The sequence below is a fragment of the Chlamydotis macqueenii genome, chromosome 1, assembly GCF_036417535.1.
Source record: "Chlamydotis macqueenii isolate bChlMac1 chromosome 1, bChlMac1.mat, whole genome shotgun sequence".
NCBI classification, from domain to species: domain Eukaryota; kingdom Metazoa; phylum Chordata; class Aves; order Otidiformes; family Otididae; genus Chlamydotis; species Chlamydotis macqueenii.
The window spans coordinates 146,199,242-146,223,486 of NC_141556.1; the positions used below are offsets into that span (position 1 = coordinate 146,199,242).

At 40.0% G+C, this 24,245-nt stretch overlaps 1 protein-coding gene across 1 annotated transcript in view; it reads right to left on the reverse strand.

Annotated features, from left to right (window-relative positions):
- Positions 1-24,245, reverse strand: part of AFF3 (ALF transcription elongation factor 3) — a 328,958-nt gene that overhangs the window by 13,915 nt on the left and 290,798 nt on the right. Inside the window, exons 12-16 of the mRNA XM_086769428.1 lie at positions 23,019-23,143; positions 19,851-20,052; positions 17,467-17,594; positions 4,608-4,671; positions 1,801-1,937 (exon numbers count right to left, since the gene is read on the reverse strand). Of these exons, the coding sequence (XP_086625554.1) occupies positions 1,801-1,937; positions 4,608-4,671; positions 17,467-17,594; positions 19,851-20,052; positions 23,019-23,143 (656 nt within the window). The remainder of the gene's footprint in view (positions 1-1,800; positions 1,938-4,607; positions 4,672-17,466; positions 17,595-19,850; positions 20,053-23,018; positions 23,144-24,245) is intronic.

The following is a 24,245-nucleotide window of genomic DNA, read 5'->3' on the forward strand; positions in this document are numbered from 1 at the left end:
AATGTGAGTTACTGAGACAGCTTTATATTACTGATCAGAGAGCTAAGCTGGCTGATGTCATTTGATTGGCCCCCTTACAGATATTTGCTCAGGTTACCAGACAAATGTGATTTTTCTGGTTGTGTTTCAGAGCTATTTTGCCATTAGTAGTGCCTCCCTGCGCTCTTTAAACAGCAGTAACTCCCTTGAACATCCGTCAGTCCAGAGGGGAGCCTAGCTGGCGAGCTGATGCTGTCCTACCGAAATAACCGCTGCTGCTGCGGAGACCCAGTTACACAGAGTTCATGCAGAAAGGTTTTCGCAGCGTTTGAAGGCAGACAGCCTGCCTTGAAGCTGGTGCTGCCCTTGCCCTGCCAGTTCTGAGCGTGTCTACCCAGATTTGCTCCTCCAAGCAGAGCGCAGCAGAGGAGGAACATGTGGCTCAGAGCTATTTTTGCTCATAAGACATTACATTCAAATTCTATAAATATTAAACAATCACAGAGGTAACACTGCTGTTTCAAGAGTGTATGTGCTATGCAATCACAAATGAGTTTCTGGAAATCTCAGCTTCCAGCTGAACACCTGAACAATGAACAAGGTTAGGACAACACACAGCACTTCTGGGCTCGCTTCCAGAAAAATAACTGTTCCCCATAATTAGCTGCTTGTGGTTTTTTTCTTTTTTCTTATCTTTGCTTTCAAACTTTAATCCTGATATCTGTGCAAAGATTCGGTATGAACATTTTGTTTCAACAGGCGTACCGAGCAAACCACTTATTTTTCTGAGTGGCAGCAAGTGAGATCAACAGCAATTCACACTACAACACAACCACAGCTACACACATTATTGAAAGCTACGGATCTGCAAGCAAAATTCATTTCCAGAGTTAGGACTATATATTTACTATCATGAGAAAAGATGGGGCAGACAACGAAAGAGCTTTCTGCCTTTTGAAAAAAAAGAAGGGAAGAATTGCAGAGATGGGATGTACTATTCTCTTACTGAAAAAAAAAAGATTTTATTTTGTTTAATAACCTTCCAGTTAGAAAGTGGCCTCAATCCACTAAAATGCATGAGAAGACAGTCCTAAGTGGAATAAAGTGCCAACGGAACTGTTAACATGTGAGAAAATCTTCACATCAACAGTAAGTCCAAAATAATGCAATTGTTTTAGAAGCTTTGCTTCATTATGAATATGATTAAAGTTTAAAATGTTTTACTTCCTATGAACTCAGTCCTGATGAGAGCTGTCGGACTGAATTCTAGACTGTCCTGTTTGAAGAGCGTAAGGTGACTAAATTTGGGGGTAGCTTTAATGTGAGCTGGACTGCTTTTGGGACTCCACTTGCTACAGTAGGAGCATACACACCAAATGGACCTTGAGTGTAGATTTTTCTATCACTGTTCACATCTTCTTTCAGGTAACTTTAAACTTCAGTCTTAAACCCATTGCAACATTTTGCAAGCTACCACTCCATGGGAATGTTTCGGTATTATGTATTACTATTTTTCTCTTTCGAGTAGCATGGGACTTATGTCATGAAACTCCTGGAAGTAATTTGCAACTCAAGTAATATGAAAAGCTTTGGGTTTTTTATTTTTTTTTTTTTTTTTTTTTTTTTTTTGCATTCTACACAGTTTCCTGATTTAATTTCCATAGAAATCACAGATAATACATGCACATTACCTATGACTGATCGGGCACTTGGGAGGACCTTGCTTCTCCCCTTTACTGTATCTAGGGAATTATGTGATAATGTAGATGAGTGCGTTTGCACAAACAGAGTAACCCCTCAGGTCGTCTCCTCCCTTCCTACCTGATGAGTTCAACTGTTTCTGAATACATTGTATAAGGGGATTTAGATTCCATTGGGCCTTGTTCCATTGCATTTCCACACTCAATAAATGATAGTGCTGCTTCTGCATAATTCAGTGCCTTTCCAAACTTCTCCACCTAGAGGGAAAAAATAAGGACACAGAGAAATAGTGTAATCATCAAGATACGGTTATATTTTATGGGATTTTCTCAACATGAATTGTAAACTTAACACAAGTTGGTACATCCTCAGATTCACAATTTTTCCTACAAGAGAGGTAAAACCCATCAAATCCTGTGCATCAGTGAAAATAATAAGAAACAGAAAGTAGGACTGAAAAAGGCTATGAGATGTTATTTGGTCCACACCCTTGTGTCCAAAGAAGAATCAGATCTGCCTAGGACATTCCTGACAGATGTTTGTCGAAGCTCTTCCAGTGCTGGAAATTCCACAAACTCATCAGGCCTTTGTTCCAGCTTTCATTAAAAAGGTTTCACACATCTTTGCAAATGTAGTTTTCATCACTCAACAAAGCAAGCTAATGATTATCTTGAACTAAGAGAATAAGCATTAAATACCTTGACTACTAACTTTTATTCAAAGGCTTATCTCTGTTCTCATGTCTTTTTTATCCTTACTGTTTTCAGCACTGCTTGACCACACCTGCCTCTTGTCAGGAATTTGCTTTCTAAATCCTCCTCCTCTTTCAGGGACTGCTTTTTCCCTCAGCTTCTTCTGCCATCCTCTTTCCTTGCCCCATTTCTTCTCCTATTTTCAGTACTTCTTTGACTCTGTGTGTGTATTTGTGTACTTACATGGATATGTGTGCATATATGTCCTCAATGATGGTGTATACACAAATGTGCACATAATGTTCATATGTGTACCCTTACATACCACTTATCTGCTCTCAGAATTTAATTTTTGATATGGGTAGAGATGAATCATACTAATACCTCTCTGTCCTGACTTCTCTTCCCTTCAGTCAGAACTCCTGCGGTACATAAAGCCCATGGACTAATGGACTGGATGCATTTGGTTGAAATCTGATGCACACAGTGAAAGGTTAATAGACCTTATTCTTTTCCAAGGGATAAAGATTTTAAATAGTAACTTTGGAATGGCACACTGGCTTCAATCTATTTTAGGTTCTTATATGACTCCCATTGTGATCATACCGGAGGACTTCACAAACTTTTTATTATATTTCTCTCCCTGCCACTCTTGTGCAGGTGGAAGTGCTATTATCCCAATTTCACAGATGGGGGACTAAGGAGCAGAGAGACTTAGAGTAATTTTCAGGCTGCTCACTCTAAGTGCCTCTGTTAGGTACTGCAGTGCCAAAGTAGGAGGTATCGAGCCCAGCAAGGTGATTCGAAGTGCCTGGAGGCACTTAGGCAGTATGGCAATTCCTCCAGGATCCCTACACAGTCATGGAGGGAGAGGAAGTACCTGCACAGGGCGACTCACAAGGTGTAAGTAAGGTGCTAGTCCACTGTGTAGGGAAGCTGAATGTGAAGGATATTTCCATCACCTAATACTGATGGGAGGCCATTTAAACTGTGCCTAAGTGACTTTCATGCAGGAAACTTGTGCCAGAGCAGAGAATAATGCTTGTGCCTCTTGTTTCTGGGAGTCTACCATAAAAACATTTCTCTTCAGGCTAAGAATTTCCTTTGCATACTAAGTGATCTTTTCCATTCTGTTTAAAGCAACATACTAAAATGCACCATTTGTACTTCTCCACAATATTTTCTGATTTAAGACTCACTTTAGAGTAATACAGAACTGAATAAACCATGGAAATTTGCGCTAATAAACTCAGGTAGAGTGTAAAACTTGGTGTTAGCATCCTAAATTAAGGGCCTGCTTCTGTTTCCTTGGCCTTTTTTACATTCTGCAGGGCTGAGAAGAAGAGGCCCTGAGCTGCCTTTCGTCTTTCCTGCTGCTGTGACAAACAAAGTGTCTGTTTGACAGAGCAAGGCAGGACTGCAGCTACTCCCACCTGCCAGACAGCCGTATTAATGCAGGCTCCCACCCCGAATATTGCACCTATCAGAGGCCTAATGTTTTTAAGGCTGTGCTAGCTTATTCCTAGTGCTGGACAAATGTAGCTGGACAAATGTAGGAGAAAGCTGAGAAACGGCTATGTGGAGCTCTCCTGTAGCACGGCATATTTTCTTGCACCTCATTTTTTTTTTTTTTTTTTGAAAAGCAAGCATCTCTTCAGTGCTCCAGATTCCCCTTTTTCAAGAGGGAACTGGATACATTTTTAGACAGGTCAAAGCCAGAGGCAAGAACCTGTTTGTTGTGACAGCCCTGTGTGCGCAAGGTGTTCCTCTAGCGTTACGCGGATTCCTGGTGTGCTTCTGATTATGTTAGGAAACGTCTGCCGTGAAACAAGGATTCTTTTGGCTCTGAAAAGCCAAAGCTCTTTAAAAAAAGTGCAAATACCTCCACCACCAGACCAAATTTGGGGATACAATTATAGGATCTAGCCAGCTAGTTAAACTGAGAAGATAGGTATGTGGATCCCTTACACAGCCGCCATTACTGTAGTTACTAATTAAAGCAAAGGAATAAATGGAAAGTTTTATTTATCCAGGCCTTTATCTCAGTAAGTCATTATTTGTGAAGTCATAGTTTATTGGGCTATGAACATTTGATTATATAAACATTTCTTAATTTAACAAGCCTAGCCATCCTTATAATAGATTTTATAATTAACCCAGCCATACTGCACTGATGAAGAAACTGCATTGCACAAATAATTTGGAGCAACATAACTGGAAAGAAAATGTTCTCACCATTGCATCTGCTTTATGCTTCTTCCGTTTAGCTTCCTGCATAAAGTAATCTGCATTGCGTGGCCTACCAGGGGAAAATAAGAAGACATTTTATTATTTTCTGGAGTGCAGAATATTTTCAAGTTATTTTCCCCTTATTTTAAACCTGATTTGCAATTTTTTTTTTTATGAAGAAAATACACTTATCATGTAACCATGCATCTTCTATTTCCAAATTGCTGCCTGTGGAGACAATAGCATTTATGGCTGTTCTCATTCGTTAGAAGTCAGTGATTCAAAGCAAAAAAAAAAAAGCTAATAAAATGCGTTTTTATGGATTATATAAACTGCTTCCCAAATTAGTGCAGTTTTGATCTGCAAAACGGATGCAAGCGTTAAGCAGAACAAGTTATTCCGTCTTCTCCTCTCCCTGGTGCTTGCTTACCTCTTCTTCTGCTCCTCTCTGCACACTGTCATTTGCCTTGGCTTCTCCCTCCTCTCAAAACAAGTGTGTGTTTAATCTCTCCACTTTGAAAACACACATCGAACCTGCCTGCCTCCACAACTACCATCTCACCCCTCCTTCTCCCTCTTATCTGTAAGCACACTGAGAGTGCTGTTTACTTTTGCTGCCTCAAGTTCATCTCCGACTTGCTGCCGGGCCGCTTGCTGCAATTTCACTGGCGTTACTCGTGCCAATTTCTCCATTGATTTCTCCTCAAACAGATCTCAGAGACTCCATCCCTCCCTTAACCTGCCTGACCTACTGACTGCAGGGCACAAATTCAACTGCTGTCTCTGTGCCAAAATTCGCAAGTCTGCTTCTGATCCTGACTCATCCACTTCCATTCAAACTGAAAACACAAACTGATGTCTCCTTGGCAATGTCTGGTCACCACCTCAATGAGTTCCTCATGGCTGAAGCAAATTTCTTCATCTCCTCCCACAAGCTCTCCCCACTGCACCTTTCTCAGTCACTGTGGAGAACAGCCATTTGCCATGTCATTTCAGGCCATAACCTTGCATCTTCTGTTGTTGCCTCTCATAAAAGTCTTCACATTTCCTGACTCTGCAGATTCTTCCAGTCTCGTATATGAAGGAGATGGCCTTCTTTCTCTACTCAGCTAAAACATGTCCTGGTTCTTCCCAGCTTATACTGTGGTTACTGCCATATCCTCGTCTCTCTCAGAGAAGGAAGTTTTGCCTTGCAAAATACTTTTCTTAGCATTGGTTAAACTGTCACCCCTTTGCCATTATCTAATGAAAATGTGATATTCCTGAGTAGTTAGAGTATGAATTCTGATTTTTTTCACCATTCATGCTTTTAAGCGCTTGGTGTTGTAAATGATATGGTACTATTGCCACTCAGCAACCTGTTGTAGGTTAACCCCAGCCGGCAGCTCAGCCCCATCCAGCTGCTCACTCACTTCCCACCAGTGGGATGGGGGAGAGAATCAGCACAGTAAAAGTGAGAAAACTCATGTGCTGAGATAAAGATACACTAATAGGTAAAGCAAAGCAGAACAAGGAATTCATTCATTGCTTCCCATCGGCAGGCAGGTGTTCAGCCATCTCCCAGAAAGCAGGGCTCCATCACGCTTAACGGTGACTTGGGCAAACAAACGGCATCACTCTGAATGTTCCCCCTTTCTCCTTCTTTCTCCAGCTTTTATTGCTGAGCGTGACATCATACGGTGTGCGATATCCCTCTGGTCAGTTGGGGTCAGCTGTCCTGCCTGTGTACCCTCCCAACTTCATGTGCACCCCCAGCCTCCCCGCTGGTGGGGCAGGACGAGAAACAGAAAAGGCCTCGAGGCTGTGCGAGCACTGCTCAGCAATAGCTAAAAAATCCCTGTGTTACCAATGCTGTTGTGGTCATAGATCCAAAACACAGCACTATAAGAGTTACTATTAAGAAAATTAGCTCTATCCCAGCCCAAACTAGTAAACAATCCTAACTAGGGGTTTGTTTTTTTTTTTTTTTCAATTGGGGTTTCTCAGAACATTTGTTTAAAAAAATGTTTCATGTTAGTCAGAGAAGATACAGATCTGAAAACTGAAGTCAGTGGCATGGATGAGTAAAAATATCTTGCTGACAGCACTAAGAACAGGCTCAGCTCCATAGCCGAGATCAGTGGGAGCATGGGGGAGCCTCTTGACAGAAAAGCACCCTTCCTTGAGACTACAAGGGTATTTGGCAGTCCGTTTACTAGTCTGTTTCCTTCTACTTATGTGCACGCAGTTTCAAGGATATTTAATTGTGTCATAGAAGTTAGTCAACTTTATTTCGAAGAGAAGGCTAACTATCACTAGATTCAAAGTCTGGCTAATTTTGAATGACCTCTGCCCTAAAAATCTGTTGATTTGAGGTAAAACAGTTCCTTTGCTCCAGCTTTCTTTAAAATATTATTCTCCCTCAAAGTGGCATTTCCTCCCAGCTTACTCTAGCCAGTAGGTCAGAAAGGAGACTAAAGACAGGTTTGTGTCCCCATATCTCGTAACCTACTGCAGCTGCAAATACTTCCTATGCCCAGCAAGATGCTAATATTATCTTAATAATACAAACCATCTGGACTTGGTCTTGGTCAATTATGAAATATTGGACATTGAAACAGTGTTAACTTGATACAGAAAAAGAACTATGTTTTCAGAACCATTGAAAGAAGTCCCGTCTGTCTTCATCTTCTGTAATGACCTAGGTAAGATGGTTTACTATGAAGTGCCAGAAAGCAAAGCAAAGCAAATCAACAAAACAGGGGTCTCATCTCTCTGAAGTGATCAAAGTGATGAACCTTTACCTGATCCTTTCAAACTCAGGTCATTAAAATATGTCCTTTGCAACATTCCCTCCCATGTATCACCCAGCACTATATGTCTAATTTGCTTGTTCGAAGCATGGTAAGAAGCTGTAAAATCAAAGCAAGATAACACAATGTAATTACGGTCTACTTATTTATAAGTTAATTGTAAAATGGTTTTCACCTTGTAGTAGGATTTATCCTCCCGAGTTATGATTAGCAATGAGGGTATTAGCAAGAGGCATGCACGTGACGGAACCCAGAAGCCTGCTTTGAGGGCCCTGCTACGGGGTGGTTAAGCATAATGCAGTGTGCAAAAACTGAAGTAATCAGTTTGTACCAAGTCCAATTGTTTTTTTGGGAAGCCTAATATAAAAAAGAAACTATTAAAAGGCCATTTTAAAGAAAAGCAGATATATTCTCAAAGTTAATGTTTAGGTATTTCCATAGGAAAAATACAAGATTGATTTACAAATCGGAGGATGCCTAACAGAAATTCAGATTCATTGGGATAAAATGGATAGGGTATGTTTTCTTTTAGTTTCTTAAACAGAGAACAGTCCAACACTGTTAATACACCAAGTCAAATTCTCATCTCTTTATGCCATCTATGAAACACTATTCTTCAATTCATCATGACATGTTAATAAACATCCTATTCAAATTACTAATGTGCATGTTGGGTGAAAATGGAAAACTGAAGTGTCATATAGATTTATGTTTATGTACATTGTGTACATTTCTTACGTCATTTTAGTAACAAAATAAGGATGTGCTTGGATTTAATTATTTTCTGATTTTTTAATGAGAAAGAAAGGTTTCAAATTCAGTTTTGTTTAGGTTACTGCCGCACATGAACATAATTTATCTTTTTAAATCCATGATACTAGTTTAAATTATTGTGTCACAAAGTAAAAAAAAGCAGAAAATAAGCCCTCTTCTATAGGCTCCTTGAAGATAACAGGTGACTTCAGATCATGGACATATGAAGATATATGAGAAAGCTGATGCATAAATTAATTACTCAGGATAGTTCTTTTGCATACTGCATACTGCACATTTTGCATCTATGAAATTCACAAAATATTGTTAATCATATTCTGATTTTACAGACCCTTAAGTTATAGTGACTGAGAACCCATATCTGTTACAAATGTGAAGGTTCATCCAAATTTCCTCTGCAGCTTTGCCTATTTAGTTACATTGGTGATAATCTCAGACTGGAGAATTTGCAGGTAATCTCATTGAATGCTGAATTCAGATATGATATGTTATTGATGAGAGGCATCTTGGGGAGAAGAAAATCTGTTTTCCGACTGACGAGATTCAGAAAGATCTGTGGCTAAACCTCTTCTCAGGTCTGTCGTCTAAGGTTTGCAGTGCCTCTGCAGATCACAGCTTTGCTCAGCTTGAGAAGACAGAGAATAGAGAAAATTTCTACAGGATTAAAATGGCAGCAGAATACTGGTTGAACTGGAGTGGATGAGAGTAGCAGAAGAAGCACTGGAGTCTCTTTGTTAGGCTTACTGGTCATGAATGTAAACTGAAGTCCCACGTAAAGTTATTCAGTGACTTCTGGTTTACAGACAACTGAATCAGATTCTCCTGTTAAGATTTTTAAAACTGTATGTATCTATTGGTGTCAGCACTGTCAGTCCAGATTTACCAACAGAATTCAGGCCTCTTAAAAAAAAAAAATTAAAAAGAAGTTTGACTTCAAATTAACAGGTATAAACAAGTGTTTTATCTCTATTAATAATCCTGACTGCACAAGAAAGTCTTTTGTTTCTGAATATCTGATTGTTGGTACTTTTAGAAATACAGTCCTCTTCAACAAAGCCAAAAAGGAGTTCTAATACACTGCTCTAATGCATCTCATATATCTCTCTGAAAGGCAAGAGAAGGAGCATAAAGCATCAGTGCCAACTAAGTCAGGCTGCTGGTGAATTCTCCCTGGGATCAAGTGTCATTATGTGAAACTGGCTGCTCTCGAGGAGAATTTACCCTACTATGCTGATTGGGGAAAGCAATCAAGTACCGCTGGAACCAGTTCAACGCATTCTCAGTCAACACCAGCCAGTCACCTAGGCACTGCAACAGAATCCAGCCTTTTACAGAATAACCCCCCCCGGCTAGATCTGATAGTACAAACAAGGCCAGGCTTCCTTTTCAGCAGCGGCATTCAAATCATTTATGACTTTGACAAGGGCAGCCTCAGTAGCATGGCTGTGGCTGAATCCAGGATGAAATTTATCAAACAATCCGCTACTGTCCAGAATTTCTCTCACTCTCCTTGCCACCGCTTGCTCTGGGAGCTTGTCAAAAACCAGCAGGAAAGACAGCATTTCCATTGCTTGTTATGTGGCGCGGGATCCCAGCGTGAGGCGAGATGGCTGCGGGCATCGTAATTACACCCCTTCCAGAAGCAGCCTTTCAGAATTTCTGGGCTGTTGAGCTCCTAACAGTGGTGTTGCCATTACCCAGGTGAAATGCTCGCATGTGTATATGTTGCTCTCATCCTATTTAGCTTTGTGCCATTACAGTGCATCTCTGCCACCTTCGTCTTTTGCTGCCTTCTCTGAATTTAATTTACTCCAGTTTAGCAGATAATTGCAAAAATGTAAACTCATGCAGTAAAAAAAGGAATCAAACAAAGTGAATCAATAAAAGCCTTACTTCCTACAGTAATTTATCAGCATCTACTGCAACATAATCTCCTTGGAACTCAGAGCAACTGCTGGTATTTACAGAGTACGGCATAGCTTAGACTCCAATATACAATTTTAATTATAACTGCATTCAAAACCACATTTTTTCATCTAATTTTTATATTTTATATGAACTAAATACTAAACTATAGCATTTTCTGCTTCATTTACATAATCTACCACTTGTACATTATTTCTTACTGTGGTATGGTGCTTTATGAGGACACATTAAAAAAACCTAATAAAAGTTCAATTAAACATCATAAATGTAGCCAAGTGCATATTTTAATACCCTTCAGAGATAATGCTGCTGAAGTGTTATAAAAAAACGAACTAGTGCTTCCTCAGTGTACAACAATTGCACGTAATAAAAGCAGCTTAAATCATAATTCTAAATATAGGACCAGTTTCACAGCTTTGGTAGTCTAGACCCTAAAAAAGTGGGTGTGCTGGAAAGGAGTAGAACAGCAAAATGAGCAACTTTAAAATTTGGTCAGAGCTAGGGGCAAATCAGAAGAAACTGGCGTAGCCAGGGTTAGCCCATGTCCAGTTTTGAAGCTAGCAGGCCATGACCTCTTGGTCCAAGAAGAGAAGAAAATCCTGTTAGAGTAGGAAAATCACATGAAGTGAAAGGTAGGTGTATACAGCCTATTTGCTGTTTCATACTGGGACGTGTCAGGAGTGTGTCTGACACATTGGGTCACAGATAAGGGTGGTCACCTTGGGGGTAAAGGGTAGAGTTGAGCGGGTATTACTATACAAAACAGTGTTCTCCCCTCATGCATCACGGCCTTCTGCCCATTCCACAACTTAAAATAAATGCTGTTTTATGGGACATGGCACTGCTGTGTCTGGGGAATGGCACGCGTGGTGCCACACAGGGTAGGGGAGAGCCCATGGCACTGTACAAGGTGGGTACCCAGTTATGGGAGTCTCATGCTCGCTACAGAAGACCCAGCAGGTCTGGGAAGTTCAACAGAGGAGTATACAAGCAGAGAGGGCTGAGAGAGTATTTGTGACCCATTTAAGTGATAGTGCTGTAGACATTTCAGAAAAACAGAAACAAAGGATCTGATTGGAGTCAGGCCAAATGCAAGAAAAATTTACTCAATCACACAACTACACAACTGCTATCTTGTTAGGCTTAGCATAACAAGGACAATAGCTTAGATTAGATGAACAGATGAATAGTACAGATAGCTAGAGAGGGAGTTACTGTTGCAAAAAATAGCAGACAAAAGTAAAGCCTGGCACCTAATTTAAATGAAATGAAGAAGGATAAAATAAGTGGGGATTCCTATTTTGGCAAAAATGCAGAATCCCCCAGACTAACCATGTCAATGTAGTGAAATACAAGAGACCATGAGAGAGTGTCAAAATCTATTACAAATTCCTGGTCATGACCCAGATTCAGGACTTGAAGATATCCATGTGAAATGAATATCTAGACTAAAACCTGCAAGGGCAAAGTGTACAAGCGAAGAGAGAGGAACGAAATAAGTATTCACAATAGGGACTTGAGCTCCTGTATTAAAAGCAGAGGGAGAAAACATTACATCCTTGCAGATAAACTACAATTGTGTCTCTTTCAATGTATGTTAAATAGATATTCTGAAATCAAAAGACTCTATCCAGGACTCCTGTCCTGCAATGACTGTCTAAGAAACTTCAGTAATCACAGGATTTGAAAGAAATCATAATCAGGCCAGAAGGCCAGGAAAACATCTGATATGGATTTCGGGAATTAAGTCATCACAGCCTCTCTCCAGCTCCATGACTCACTGTTGGTTCTTAAGATGAATAGGTGCTCCCAGGCTAAAAATGAGTTTGAAGCATCTACCTAGGCTAAAGTGGTTATGATAATTTGCTAGTGTGGTTCTTTATTACTGGAAGATGAAAATATCCTTCCTATGTTGAAGGAATGATCAGAAGAGCTCCTAGGTTTCCTCAGGGGATCACAGCCTTTGCACTGTAGGGCCATTACAGTGAGACTTCTTGTCCAAAAGAGAAACTTCTGAGTAATTCTATTGTGGAAAATGGACTTGAAGCACATCCTTCAAATGTATGTAAAGATATTTTACACTGCTACAGGGACAGCAAAGCTGACATAGGAATTAAGCTGTAAATAGAGAATTAGAATATCTCTTACACACCACACCTGTGAATCCTGGCATTAAGGGTGAAGAAAACCCACATTGCCCTGTGATCCAGCACAAGAAGACAAAATCAGAGTTACGCTGGGATGCACTTTTAGCTCTTTGAGGAGAAACCAGTATTTGCCATGAAACATGAAGAAAACAAGCTCTGTCAAGAACCAGAGGTATGTTAGAATGGTAAACACCATGGGAGGTTGGGTGAGACTTCCTCATATTCAGTACAAGACCTAGACTAGTCAAAGAGCTGCAGGGTTTGGAGAGTGCTCATCACCTGCTGTAGGCATCTGCTCATTGCTCACCGGTTGCAGAGGTGAGGAAAGACTGGGTGAGACTGGTGGGACGACTATCCTCTCCTATCTGAGAGATTCAACTCTGCTGCTGGGACCTGGAGGAGAGTTTGCTGAGCCTTGATTAGAAGACCCCTGTCCTGCTCACTGTAATGACTCATTGGGGACTGAAGACATTTTCTAGTCTAGCTGTATAGTAAGAAAAAGGCACAGTCAAAATCAATTGCTGCAAACAAATCCTCTTTCCTGAGTAGCAAAATTATCAGTGGCTATTTCAGATTTGTGTCTGTCAATAAAACCATTCCTTGGCTAAGTCTGTGCAAGTGAAATAAGCAGGGCAAGGATATCAGCTCTATCATCTGATCATCCATGCTGTTTAATTGCTAATACTGTCCCCAGCACGGTTTTGAGCTCAGTCCAAGACAATGCTTGGGCACAGCGGAGGAACAGCACAGGTCAGAGACTGTTCTCAGGAGGCAGTGAGTGTTCTTTGTTTTGGGGAATGAAGACAGTTTGATCATAAGCAGTGCCGGACCACTTGCCCATAGGAACAGAGGAGGGCCATGGATGTAGCTTGTAAATTCAAATGAGGTCCATAGCTCTGGCTTTCCTTTGACGACAGGAAAGAGTGGCTATAAATTCTTTACTCTGTGAGAATCTCCTGCTAGAGCTGATTAAGCAACTATTTCCCACCAGATCAGGCTCTCACAAAGTGTGCCTAAAAAGAAAGAGGGTAGGTGGTCTTGCAGAGAACAGGCAGCTTAATTATCTAATCATGGGAGGCAGTGTCTGCTGTCTAATAATCTAATGTTATTTTCTCATGGGCAGTGTACACACAAGAAAATTCAGTGCCACAAGAAAGAAGGGAAGAAGAGGAAGAATGGGATGGTTAGATGAAGCCTTGAAATCCTCCAAAGCCAAGAAACTGGGAGCAGTCCAAAGTAAGCGCATGAATTTGTGAGGAACTTGGTGTAGTTGGTCTATCACAGCAGTGATTTTTTAGATTGCTGATGAGAAGAAAGAGGAGCCAAGTTCCGTTCCTTAACTGTGCTCCTGAGGATGTGCTCAGCACTACAGAAGTCCTTCTAAATACTTCATAAGACCAGAAGCCCTTCAGGCATTTTGAGCAATGCAAAGTGAGATGACTTCCATATGTTGTACGGGAGTCACAATCCAAGAATATCTTTTCCTTTCCACTCTCAGGCAGAAGAACAAGGAAGAGGAGACTGAAATCAGAGACTCGGGGTTCAAGTCAAAACAAAGAGATGCACCAGGAAGTTATCTTGTGAGCAATTTGTGAGCTCTATGCATCATAGCTTTACAGGTTGAGTATTTTCTGGGAATATAGTTTACTGCTTGACAAACAAACACAGGAATACTGTCTCACAGTAGGATACATCCCTTGGACAATGGTCAAGCTGGTAAGTGTATGTAGCATCTAAATGCATAAAGGTGGAGCAAACACTCAACAAAATATGAATTAAAAAAACAAAAAAGCTGAAGAAGATATATTATTTTGCTCCTATAAGGCCAGGATAAAAAACTAAAATAAATGTAAATGAAGAAAAACCACACCCCAAGTTTGAAAGGGTAACTCACAATGCAAGTGAGAAAATAATCCTGGGGAGCATGTTCTGACTTTGCCGTAAGGAAAACTGGGAAGCTGGGTACATTCTGCTCTTTTTTATAGCATACATGCAGTATTTTGAGGAGAGTGTGGGACTGTGACCTCGGGCACCCACAGCATGTCTGTGCTTATCACTTCAAGGACAACAGACTTTGTTCCTAAATGCGGTTATTGGGAATTCTATCATTCAGTAAAATTACAGCAGGACTGAATTTGGCTGGAAGCATTATTATGTAGCCTTGAAAATGTTCTCTTCATAAAGCTAGAAATCGCCAAAAAGCCAGGAAATCTTGTTAAGAATTAATACTGGAAGCAGCGTTGGTGTCACTTATACATGCGGCATGCTGAGTACCTCGAAGCATATTTAGAGCAGCCAGTAAACAATGGCAAACCGGGGGAAGTAGGATTTTCCCTGCCTTTTGAAGACTGTTAGCTGTATTTGCTTTTATATTGTGATGTGTGTGCAAACAGCACTCTGCCAAGCAAGATATACTTTTTATTGACCTACTTGTGTTCCAATTTATTGCTAGTGACAGCTGTTGTCAACAATTTGGAGAAAATAAATTGAGAATAAAGCAAAGAGACACTGATTGGTCAAAAAAATTAGTTGTTGTTTTAAATCAAATATAAGGGATTTAGTCTCTTAAAAACTATAGATTCTGATTAAAACAAAGACTTTAAAGCCATGGCTGGATTAAAGTAATTCAGAACTTCATGGATTATGAGATGAAATACTTCATAGGCATAATTTTGGACAAAATGCTGCCATTAGGATTACTACATAATTTCAGATGTACTGTATTTCATTTCTTCAAATCCTCTGTGCTGGTACTATATGAATTTGAAAGACACTGACTGCCATGTTTAATTTGATCCTTATAACATATGAGTCAAATTTGTTGACATTTAACATTTGCAGCCAGTCTAATCTGCCACATTTCAGTGACTTCTCTGCACAGTAATTTCAGAATCCAGGTCTAGTATAACTGGTATTCTGGTGGTGTTTCCTAGCTACAGGTTGTGGATGACAGCTGTAGTACATGAAAATCTCCTTCCTCTAGTTAGCACAACTGGCATTTAACCATTTCTGTTTTTTTAAGAGCAAATTAAGACATATTTGATTCCATGTTCTATCTTATTTGGCTTTTTAGATTGCTTTTTTTTCTAATCGGCCACAAGTTGCTTGGGGACATTCTACATGGAAGACACTATACGGGAACAGTTTAATTGTATCTCTCTCTGAAAAGGTGAAACAGTTTTATTGAAGACGCCTGGCAGAGAAATCACATGTATCACTAATGGAGAAAGCAAGTGATAAAAGCCTCTTAGATGACAGAGACAGTGAAAAAAACAATTTTCCTGTGGCAGTATTCTAGGGGAAAAATGAAACAAACCAGTCCCCTTGGATTTTTTTTGCCAGCATCTTGAGGGAAAATCAGATGAAGATACAATAGTTCTGTTGTAGTTGTTTCTGACTGGGTTTTTTCCTAATCCAAACAGATGAGCACGTCCTACAATTCTGACATTTATTGGGCACACTGATACCTTTCTGCCTTGTATGTGCATCTCTAAACTGCAGACAAATTGAACAGATGCAAGTAAATTATAGATGATAAAGTATTTTAAGAGAAATGAAGTACTCTAAACAGTTGCAAATTTCCTCAATGGAAATTATTGAATAAATGTACTGGAAGAGGTAAAAACATGGAGTGAGGTGGAGAAGGAGGGAAAATAAGAATATATACACAGAGGAGAGTTTTCTCCACAAGGGGCAGAAAAATTGATTATATTTATTATGACATCTCCTTATGACTACCAGGAATATACACAGAAATTAATCTTATCAACCTTCTTTTCCTGGCATACCAGCTACATTCTTTTGAAGTCTATGGGAATTATTTACACCTTATAGTAGGCAACTTGGATTCTATTTATGAGAGGCTGCTGTCCCTCTGGTTGTCCCTGAGACCAGGTGGTAGGTGGTGTGAATAAATCTTACAATTCTTACAATTATCATTATTTATTAAAAATCTCAGTTCTGGTAGAAAACAGTTCCTGAGGAAACAGGGCTATTATCCCAGGATTTCCTTTGGTGTAGAAGAGTTAGAGATGTTGTGGGTGAAAGTGTGGGAGTACGAAAGGCACACCAAGGTCACACAGCTTACAGAGCTGTATTGGCTTCAGGTAGTCTGAGGCTTAGCTTGAACAGAACCTCCTCTGCACTAGCCAGAAAAATCAGTATTTTCAAGCCAGAACATTACCAGCCAAAAAGAATCAGGATTTTCTAGATACCAGGATTTCAACCTTCAGTTTCACCTTTATACCTTATATAAATAATACCACATCCTAAATGACCTCGGGAAACAAACCAGCAATTTTAATTTACCAAAAAGAAAAGAAAGACAATTATGAACTGAAATTAGTTCCAGAAGAGGAGAGCAAGGGATGTTTGAAGGATGCAGTGGAGGTGGGGTGGGCCAGGTATCCCTCCAGGTACTTATGCCAACCACTGCTGCTTCCTAGTCACCCTGCCTTTGTGATACCTTTTTCTGAGCAGCAGTAGCAATGACTGCAGCAGCTGTCAAGGATCAGGGATGCAAGGATCCCATATGTCCTCTTTCCTTGCTCTAAAGGGTGCACAAGAAGGGTGCCCCTGTCACCCTGCCTTGCTATGGTTCTGTATATATTAATGTTTTGATGTGTGCATAATTAATGCAAGAGCCTCGAGGGTACTAATAATGCTGTAACGGCCCTGACCTGCCTCATGTGGGATCTCCTTGCTCTGCCCATGGGCTAAAGAAATCCATTTAAGCTCAGGTCTGGGCTGAGTCTCTGTCCAACTCATTCTAAGTGTGCCTGTCTTCAGCCCTTTCACAGCCATGCTTGTACCTGGACACAGTCCCCATTGATCTGGACCCTGACCTGGAGACTGTCTTCCTGGCTGGGCCTCAGAGCTGCCTCGTCACTGTGCATGCCTAGCAGTCACTGGGCTGTGCCTGACCCTCACCGAACCTGATCCCATCTTGACTAGCAGGACCTCTGACCTTCTAGCCATGTTCTCCCCCTTGGCTCCTGGCTCCACATCCTTTAGGAAACAGCCAGTCCTCACTGCTCCCTGATGATAAGCTTAACTTACGATGAAAAATTAAAGAATTTACACAGTATGTCTCATTCATTACTCAATATACAGCATTCCTATCATACTTCTGACCATGTTTCACTCCTGTTGGACAAATAGTATTTTTCTGTCTTTAAATGCAGAAAACGACATTGTTTTATTGATTTTAAAGTCATCTGTACTTACATATCATCAAAGATAAGCTTTGTCCTTCTGCAGTCCCTGGGTGTGCTGGACAGAGGTGACCAAGGCTCTGTTTGGGACTGTGGCTTATTGCAGAGAAGAACATTTTCTGAATTTATGTGAATTGCTTTCTAGACAACAAACAGCAGAGAAGACATTGAGGAATTGGCTACTAACATAAAAAACCCCAACTAATAAACAACAAAACATTTTTGCATTGTGCTGTAAATTGGCAGTTAATTTTCCTATTTCAGCAGGGAGTATGTGTAACTGTCCTGTCACTGATAGCCACAAATTCATAGATATTGCTCAGAGCACTCTGTGAAGGGCTCCAGTTTCAATGTAATATACAGAAGAAATGGAGCTGAACTATTAGTAACTATCATAACACTCTGAAACACAGTAAGTGAAATTATTAAAGAATAGATCTGTTGTGGTCACTTAGAGGATCAAGTTACATCTCTAGTCGTCAACTTCCAGACTAGCACTCTGCCTTGCCTTGGCAGAGCAAGGCTTGCTTGTTTGACTTGACTCGCGGCTGCACTGCTGATGTGCCTGTGCAGTATGAATTTGTAGCCCAAGGTCCAGGTTTCTTTCTGCTCTGAGTGCCTGAGCAGCTTGAAAGATCACTACTCTGTGCCACAGCAGAAGCATATGTCTTTTGGCAGGGTCTCACGCATCCCTCAGCTGTGCTCTTCACCTGGCCTCATGAGCCCTTTGTCCTACCAAGTCACCTGCTGTGTGGGCTACTACGCACTGGTACAGTGGAAAGCAGAGGCCCTCAGACTGTTTTTGGTTGATAACCATTGCCAGAGAACGCTGTTCTTTCTTCAGCAGGTGACAGACAGAAATGCTATAGGGATATGGACAAAAAAGCTCAAACGGATAAAAGCGACTCCCTGGCTTGTGGTGTCTGACAGAAATTTGAAGGACCACTTGGACACGTCAGTTAGGTGCCAGATGGGAAGATGGGATAAACCAAATTTAACTTTAACATTTATAGTTTGTGAGCTCTCATCTTCTGTATGGCACATCCAGATCAGTTCAGCAGGCTAAAGTTTTCAGATGAATAACCAGATACATAAGAATTTTATTGCAAAGGTTGTTAAAAATGTTGACCAAATGGTGCATTGCTAGGATAGGCAGAAAATCTCAGTGAAACACATTTACTAAGGGTGTGGATCATAAAGCAATCACCTTTTACTTCTGATTTCCAGCACATTTGCCTGTGAAGGAATTTAAATTGTTTTCAAGATATCCAGTGAAGAACCATATCAAAATAATTCTGAATGGGTTATAAACCTCTAAACTTATGTTTTAGAAGTTAAAATGTTTAAAGATTCACATTTAATCAATAGAAAAAATAAATTAACAACTATGACGTGTTAAAATACCTTTTTATTGGAATATTTTATGTAATTAATTTTATTTCAATTTACCAAAAGCATCTGTGAGATACTCTTGAACACACAATTTATGATAACTTGTTTTTTAAAAAGTGTCCAAAATTAAGATTATAGTTTCTACTTCCCTCTCCACTCTCAAAAAATAAATATATTTAAGTATATACATATATTTATATGTATATATACTTAAAAATAAATATATTTAAGTATAACATATACTGTGGGGCCAGTTATCCCCAGAACAAAAGTGGCTGGAAGAGACCACTGTTACAACTCTGGTAGTTTGTTCTCCCAAAAGCTACTTAGGCACTAATACTTAGGCTTTTGAAGCCTCTTATGTATCAAACAGCAAATATAACAAATAGATATAGCATAAAATGTATACATGGCTTTTGTAGCGAAGAGATGAGCAGGGGCCTTTCTAGCAGCAGCAGAGTGCCCTAACTGCTTGACTAGATGCTCCAGCAGCGGACATCAATATGTCGGCACCCAAATTGCTTCTTCTAGCTCTGATGGAGCTTAGTTGTGAGGCTGATGCTAAGCTGTTCACTGGTGTCAAGTAGAAGTGTCTGAGAAAGTTGGTTGTAAGACATGTAGGAGAACTTGTCTGCAGGGATGCTCATGGTTAGGCAGTGGCTAAGCAGAGGCCTTATACAGTAGAGGTCTTGTGCACCACACTTTTGCATGTAAGGGGCTTGCATTGTGCCCAAACAATCCTCTGGAGGCCTAAAGCCATTTGTTTTGGGCCATCAGTTTTTACCTTTTGCTTATGTAGCCTTTGTTATCTGCCTGCTTTATAGCCTGCCCTCTTTCCTTTCTTCTGTTCCCTGCTAAACTCCAGACCAGAAAAACTGAACTTACAACATTCATTATTACTTTTTTTTTTTTTTGCATAACATTCTGCAAAACTATCACAGACTGCAATACAAAGTGAAAAATATACAGCGAGGCTTTGTATTGTGAACAACAGCATAAACTTACATTGAAGTCTCCAGGATGTGGCTGCGACTGGATTTCACCCTTATGTTTTTTGCTGGAGGAGATGGAAGGTAATAGACTGCTGCCATTAGGTCTGCTGGAGGAAGTTAAATCATCGTTGGAGTATTTGTGTTTTGATGCATCAGAGAGGGGAGAGACAGGTGACCGAAGCATTTTCTCATTTTTATTTATTGGTATTGCCAAGCTGGAAATGGAAATTACAGTAATGGACTGTCACAAAGCTGGCTTTGAGAAAGGTAAATGTTATATATATTACCAAAACTTTGAATTTAAAACCTGCCAGCAGGATAAAGTCTAATGGTATCTGGAAACAAGCTTACAGTATTGGGACCAAGTGTTCATTTACAAATTTGTATCGTGTTTCTCCTCTTTCTCCTCTTTAAGGTAAACTGTTATTCTGGAGCTAATATAAAGTCTGTATCAGAGTACTTGAAAAAAAATATAGAGATAAATGGCCACTTGCTCACCATTTCTTAAAGGATAGCTGGAGACAAAGATTAGGCTCTGAACTGTAAGTTCAGGTTATGGAGCCCTATTTCACCATTACAGGTGACAATTTATAAGCCATGGCAATAAAACCATATGTGAACTAAAACGGGAAATGTGTTTTAAGATGACTGGCTTGTCTTTGTGCTCAGTGCCCAGCCTTTGGTAGCAGTGTTTATACTAATCCAATACAGATTTTGAAGACAAAGAAAGATAGGCTGATACAGCAGACAAAAGGAAACATATGCCAACAGTAGACGCAGAGAAATGTGAGCTGTTCTGTCTTCCGAAGAAGAAAGCTATATCACAGACAGTATTTTTAGCTCTCAATTTATTTGAGAGAAGCTTTGGATGAGGAAAAGTCAGACAGACCATAAAAATATGCCCAGAAATAAACTTCAGATGCACTAATTTGAAGAAAATATTTAGCTGAAAACCTTAAAGCAACACACACAAAATAAAAGTGGTTTTCTTTTAAGGAGACAGTTTGCATTAAGACTAAAACTGTGATTAAGGTCAGATAAGACTATTTTAACATAATAGCTTTCCCTGTCACATCCCCCTTTATTCAGCCTATTACTTTTTATGGACAATTCTCACTTCTTTATAGTTACTGTATCAAAGAGTATACACTTAATGGAATTGCAAAAAAGAATACAGTACAAGCTATACTTTATTTCTGCACATAATTTCAAGGAATAGAGCTAATTAAATGTGTTTTTATCATACATTTGTCCATTTATCTGGCAAGTCTTTAAAAACGAGGTGTGAAAGAAGCCATGAATGGCAATTCATAACCTTTCCTGTTTCCCATAGTGTAGGACCTTTAAAACACAAGGTGAACTGTTCTGCTTTAATGACCAGTGCTGTTTATGAAAGCATCAGGCTGTGTAAGATGGACAACTATGCCCTTCTTCTTCCCCTAAGAAAAATAAGATCTTTAGCACTATTTTGAGTGTGCAGGCCGATGCTGTCATTTCTTTTCCTCTTTTCAAACATAAACCCATGCCTTGGCTAGCCGTGTTTATACGTCACTGTCAGAGCGGGCCTGAAGCATCCAAAAGAAGCCGTAGCGCTTTGGAAGTGTACCCAAGCTTCAAAAGCTTGGCCCAGACCTTGTGAGGAGTAGCTGAAATTTCTAGTTGTGCTGCAGGCCTTCTACACAGCCTGTGGCCCATGGCGTAGGGCCCACTCAAGTGTATTGTGAGCCTTCAAAGTGCAGCAGCACAATCATCTTGTACTGAGAAGCTGTGCAGAACAACCTGCAGTGAGCTCTGGTCTGCTGGGAGCTCAGCAGCTCATCCTCAGCTGTGGGAATATTAACATTTGGTATCATGTCCTACAGTAGCATAAACCACAGAAACATCTTGGAAGGAGGGCAGACCAGGGAAGAGTTAGGAAGCAAATATACATTTAAGACATTCTTCTTTGTTACTTTAATGTACAGTTGTTACCAGGAGTACTGCATATAATGTCAAGCAAAACACAAATCATTGTCCTGCTTCCAGGAAGCAGAGAATTAACCCTGTGACACAGCAAGCTATGACAGCCATGCTGTTCTCTGAAGATGAATGCGACGTAAAACATATGACACTGCGGTAACAGGAATGGCATGCCTGCGTGCAATCACCCACAATAAAACAAACTATTCTGTGTATTGTTTTCACATTATAAAACATATGTGATGTGTCAGGAGAAAGAAATTGAATGCATATTTTTGAATAAGCACTATATATATTAGTTTTTTCCATTATTTTTTCCAGTCTTAATGACAAGAACTGCTCAAACTCATCAGCGATGTGTACAATAGAAAAGCCTACTACAATGAACAGAAATATTCTCTATTTTTAGCAGTTTAATCCCAAGGCATACCCTGAAACTACCTGAAAATACATTTTTTTAAAATACTGATGACCAGCATGTACTAAGCAGCATGCAGCTGAACTCTGAAAAGATGCATGTCTAAGTATGACTGCTGGAAGCCTCCAGAGAAACTCAGTATGACTGATCTGACATTGACAGGGGTCTGTGTGCATAAACCATGCCAGCAAATGCTAAATATTCATCATTTGTTTCATGCTCTGCATCCTTGGAAAATCTTATTGTTTTTAAAGTCTGAGTTCCTTGTCCTAAAATACTTACTAATTACATAAAATAGATTCCTTGTAATCTCAAAAATATTGGATCTCAAATATATTCTGGAACTGAGCACTGCAGGCATTGTTATGAATATTTTTCTCAATCTTTTCCCTAGAGTTTATAGAAAATTGCATATATACAGTCAGATTTTAAGTTTGAAACTCATACCACTGTAAGGAAATATAAGACTATAAGATGGTTGCCTATGTGAAGTTGTACCTATAGCAGTGTTTGGGAACATGTCTTGGACAATTGCACTGCTCTAGGTATAATTACTCATTCCATGAGCCTCACACTTGAACTCACAACTTATTTGTGCCCTAGGACAAACATGTAAGTATATAAATGTGTCAGGAGCTGCTAACTTGTTCATTAAGCCAGGAGAATGGAGAATGCAGTGGGTAATTTTTCAACATAAAATGTGATAATTAAAAAATAAATCCTATTAAAGGAAAAAAATAACACACAGCATTAAACTGCAACTAGTTGTATGACTCAGTGGTAAATAAGAAGGAAAATGCTTACTTATTTTCATTCATATTGCAATGATTTGCTGCTGTGGTGCTCTGGGCAGAGGCAGCTAATCGTGAAGAACTCTCTCGCTCCAAGTGAGTCTTCTTGATGTCTCTGCACTCTTCCTCATTCTCACACTAATTTAAGAGAAAAATAATAATCTTGTAGGTTTTGGATTTATTACAGATCCAAAAGTATTTCAGCAAGTCGGTGGCTGGTATTTTCTGGCATTTTGGTATTAATGATGACACTTTCTTTGAGCATATACCTAATAATATGGATCAGAGATGATTGATCCATGTTTTTAAAAACAAAATCTAAAGAGGCAGTGTGTAAACAAAGGAGTAGAATATAAAACTTGAATTGTTTCCATGGCTTCCTCACTTGCACCTCGGGATATTTTTTTCTTTATATTGCCCTCTTGGCCCATCTCCTGTGTGCTTTTCTCTTGCCTCAACCTCATACCTCTTTTGTCTCTCCCTCTCTTCACCTGGCATCAGTGACTAGGCCTGTACTAGTAAATACAACTAGTCCTGATGCCAACCGGCATGGCACAGCTCGCACCCATGCGCTCATCTCGCTCCTCCTTCAAACCAGGGTATATAACTTTCAGACTGCCTTTTGGGAAGGGACCTTAGTCTGGTCCCTAGCGAGGGACAGACACTGTCTGGAAGAACAGAAGTTGACCCAGGCCAAAACCACGTTAGCAAGCATGTTAACAGTTAAATAAAAGGGGTGGCTGTGTGCCACCACTTGGGATTGCACCCTGGTCCTATCTGGCCTACTAGTTTCCTGCTACTATTTAATTTCATGTTAGGTTCCTTGGGTTCTATCATCAGCTCCCAAAGGCTCTGCTTTCCCAATCTCCTGCAAAGTCCACATCCTTTTCCACTTCTAACACTTCTCCTATTTCCAGTGCTGGCTGAATTTTACTTGTGATTTGTTGATTCTACTGTCTTTATTGCCTTGCTGCATGGCAACAACATTTTCTGTGTTATCCACTGCCACTACAGGCTGCTGCTACAGGGTTAACATTGTGGCTTACACTCCACAGGAGTGAAGATCTTCTCACACCTCAGTGCTTAACCATCCTCCTCCATCTCTACTTTGATCATCTTTTTGACATCATGACAGAGGTGGAAGTGACAAGGATCTCTTTCTAATTTTGCAGTTATGCCTGATAATCAATTTTTATTAGTCTTATTCATAAAGTCTTTTGGGAAGGGGGATCACACACTG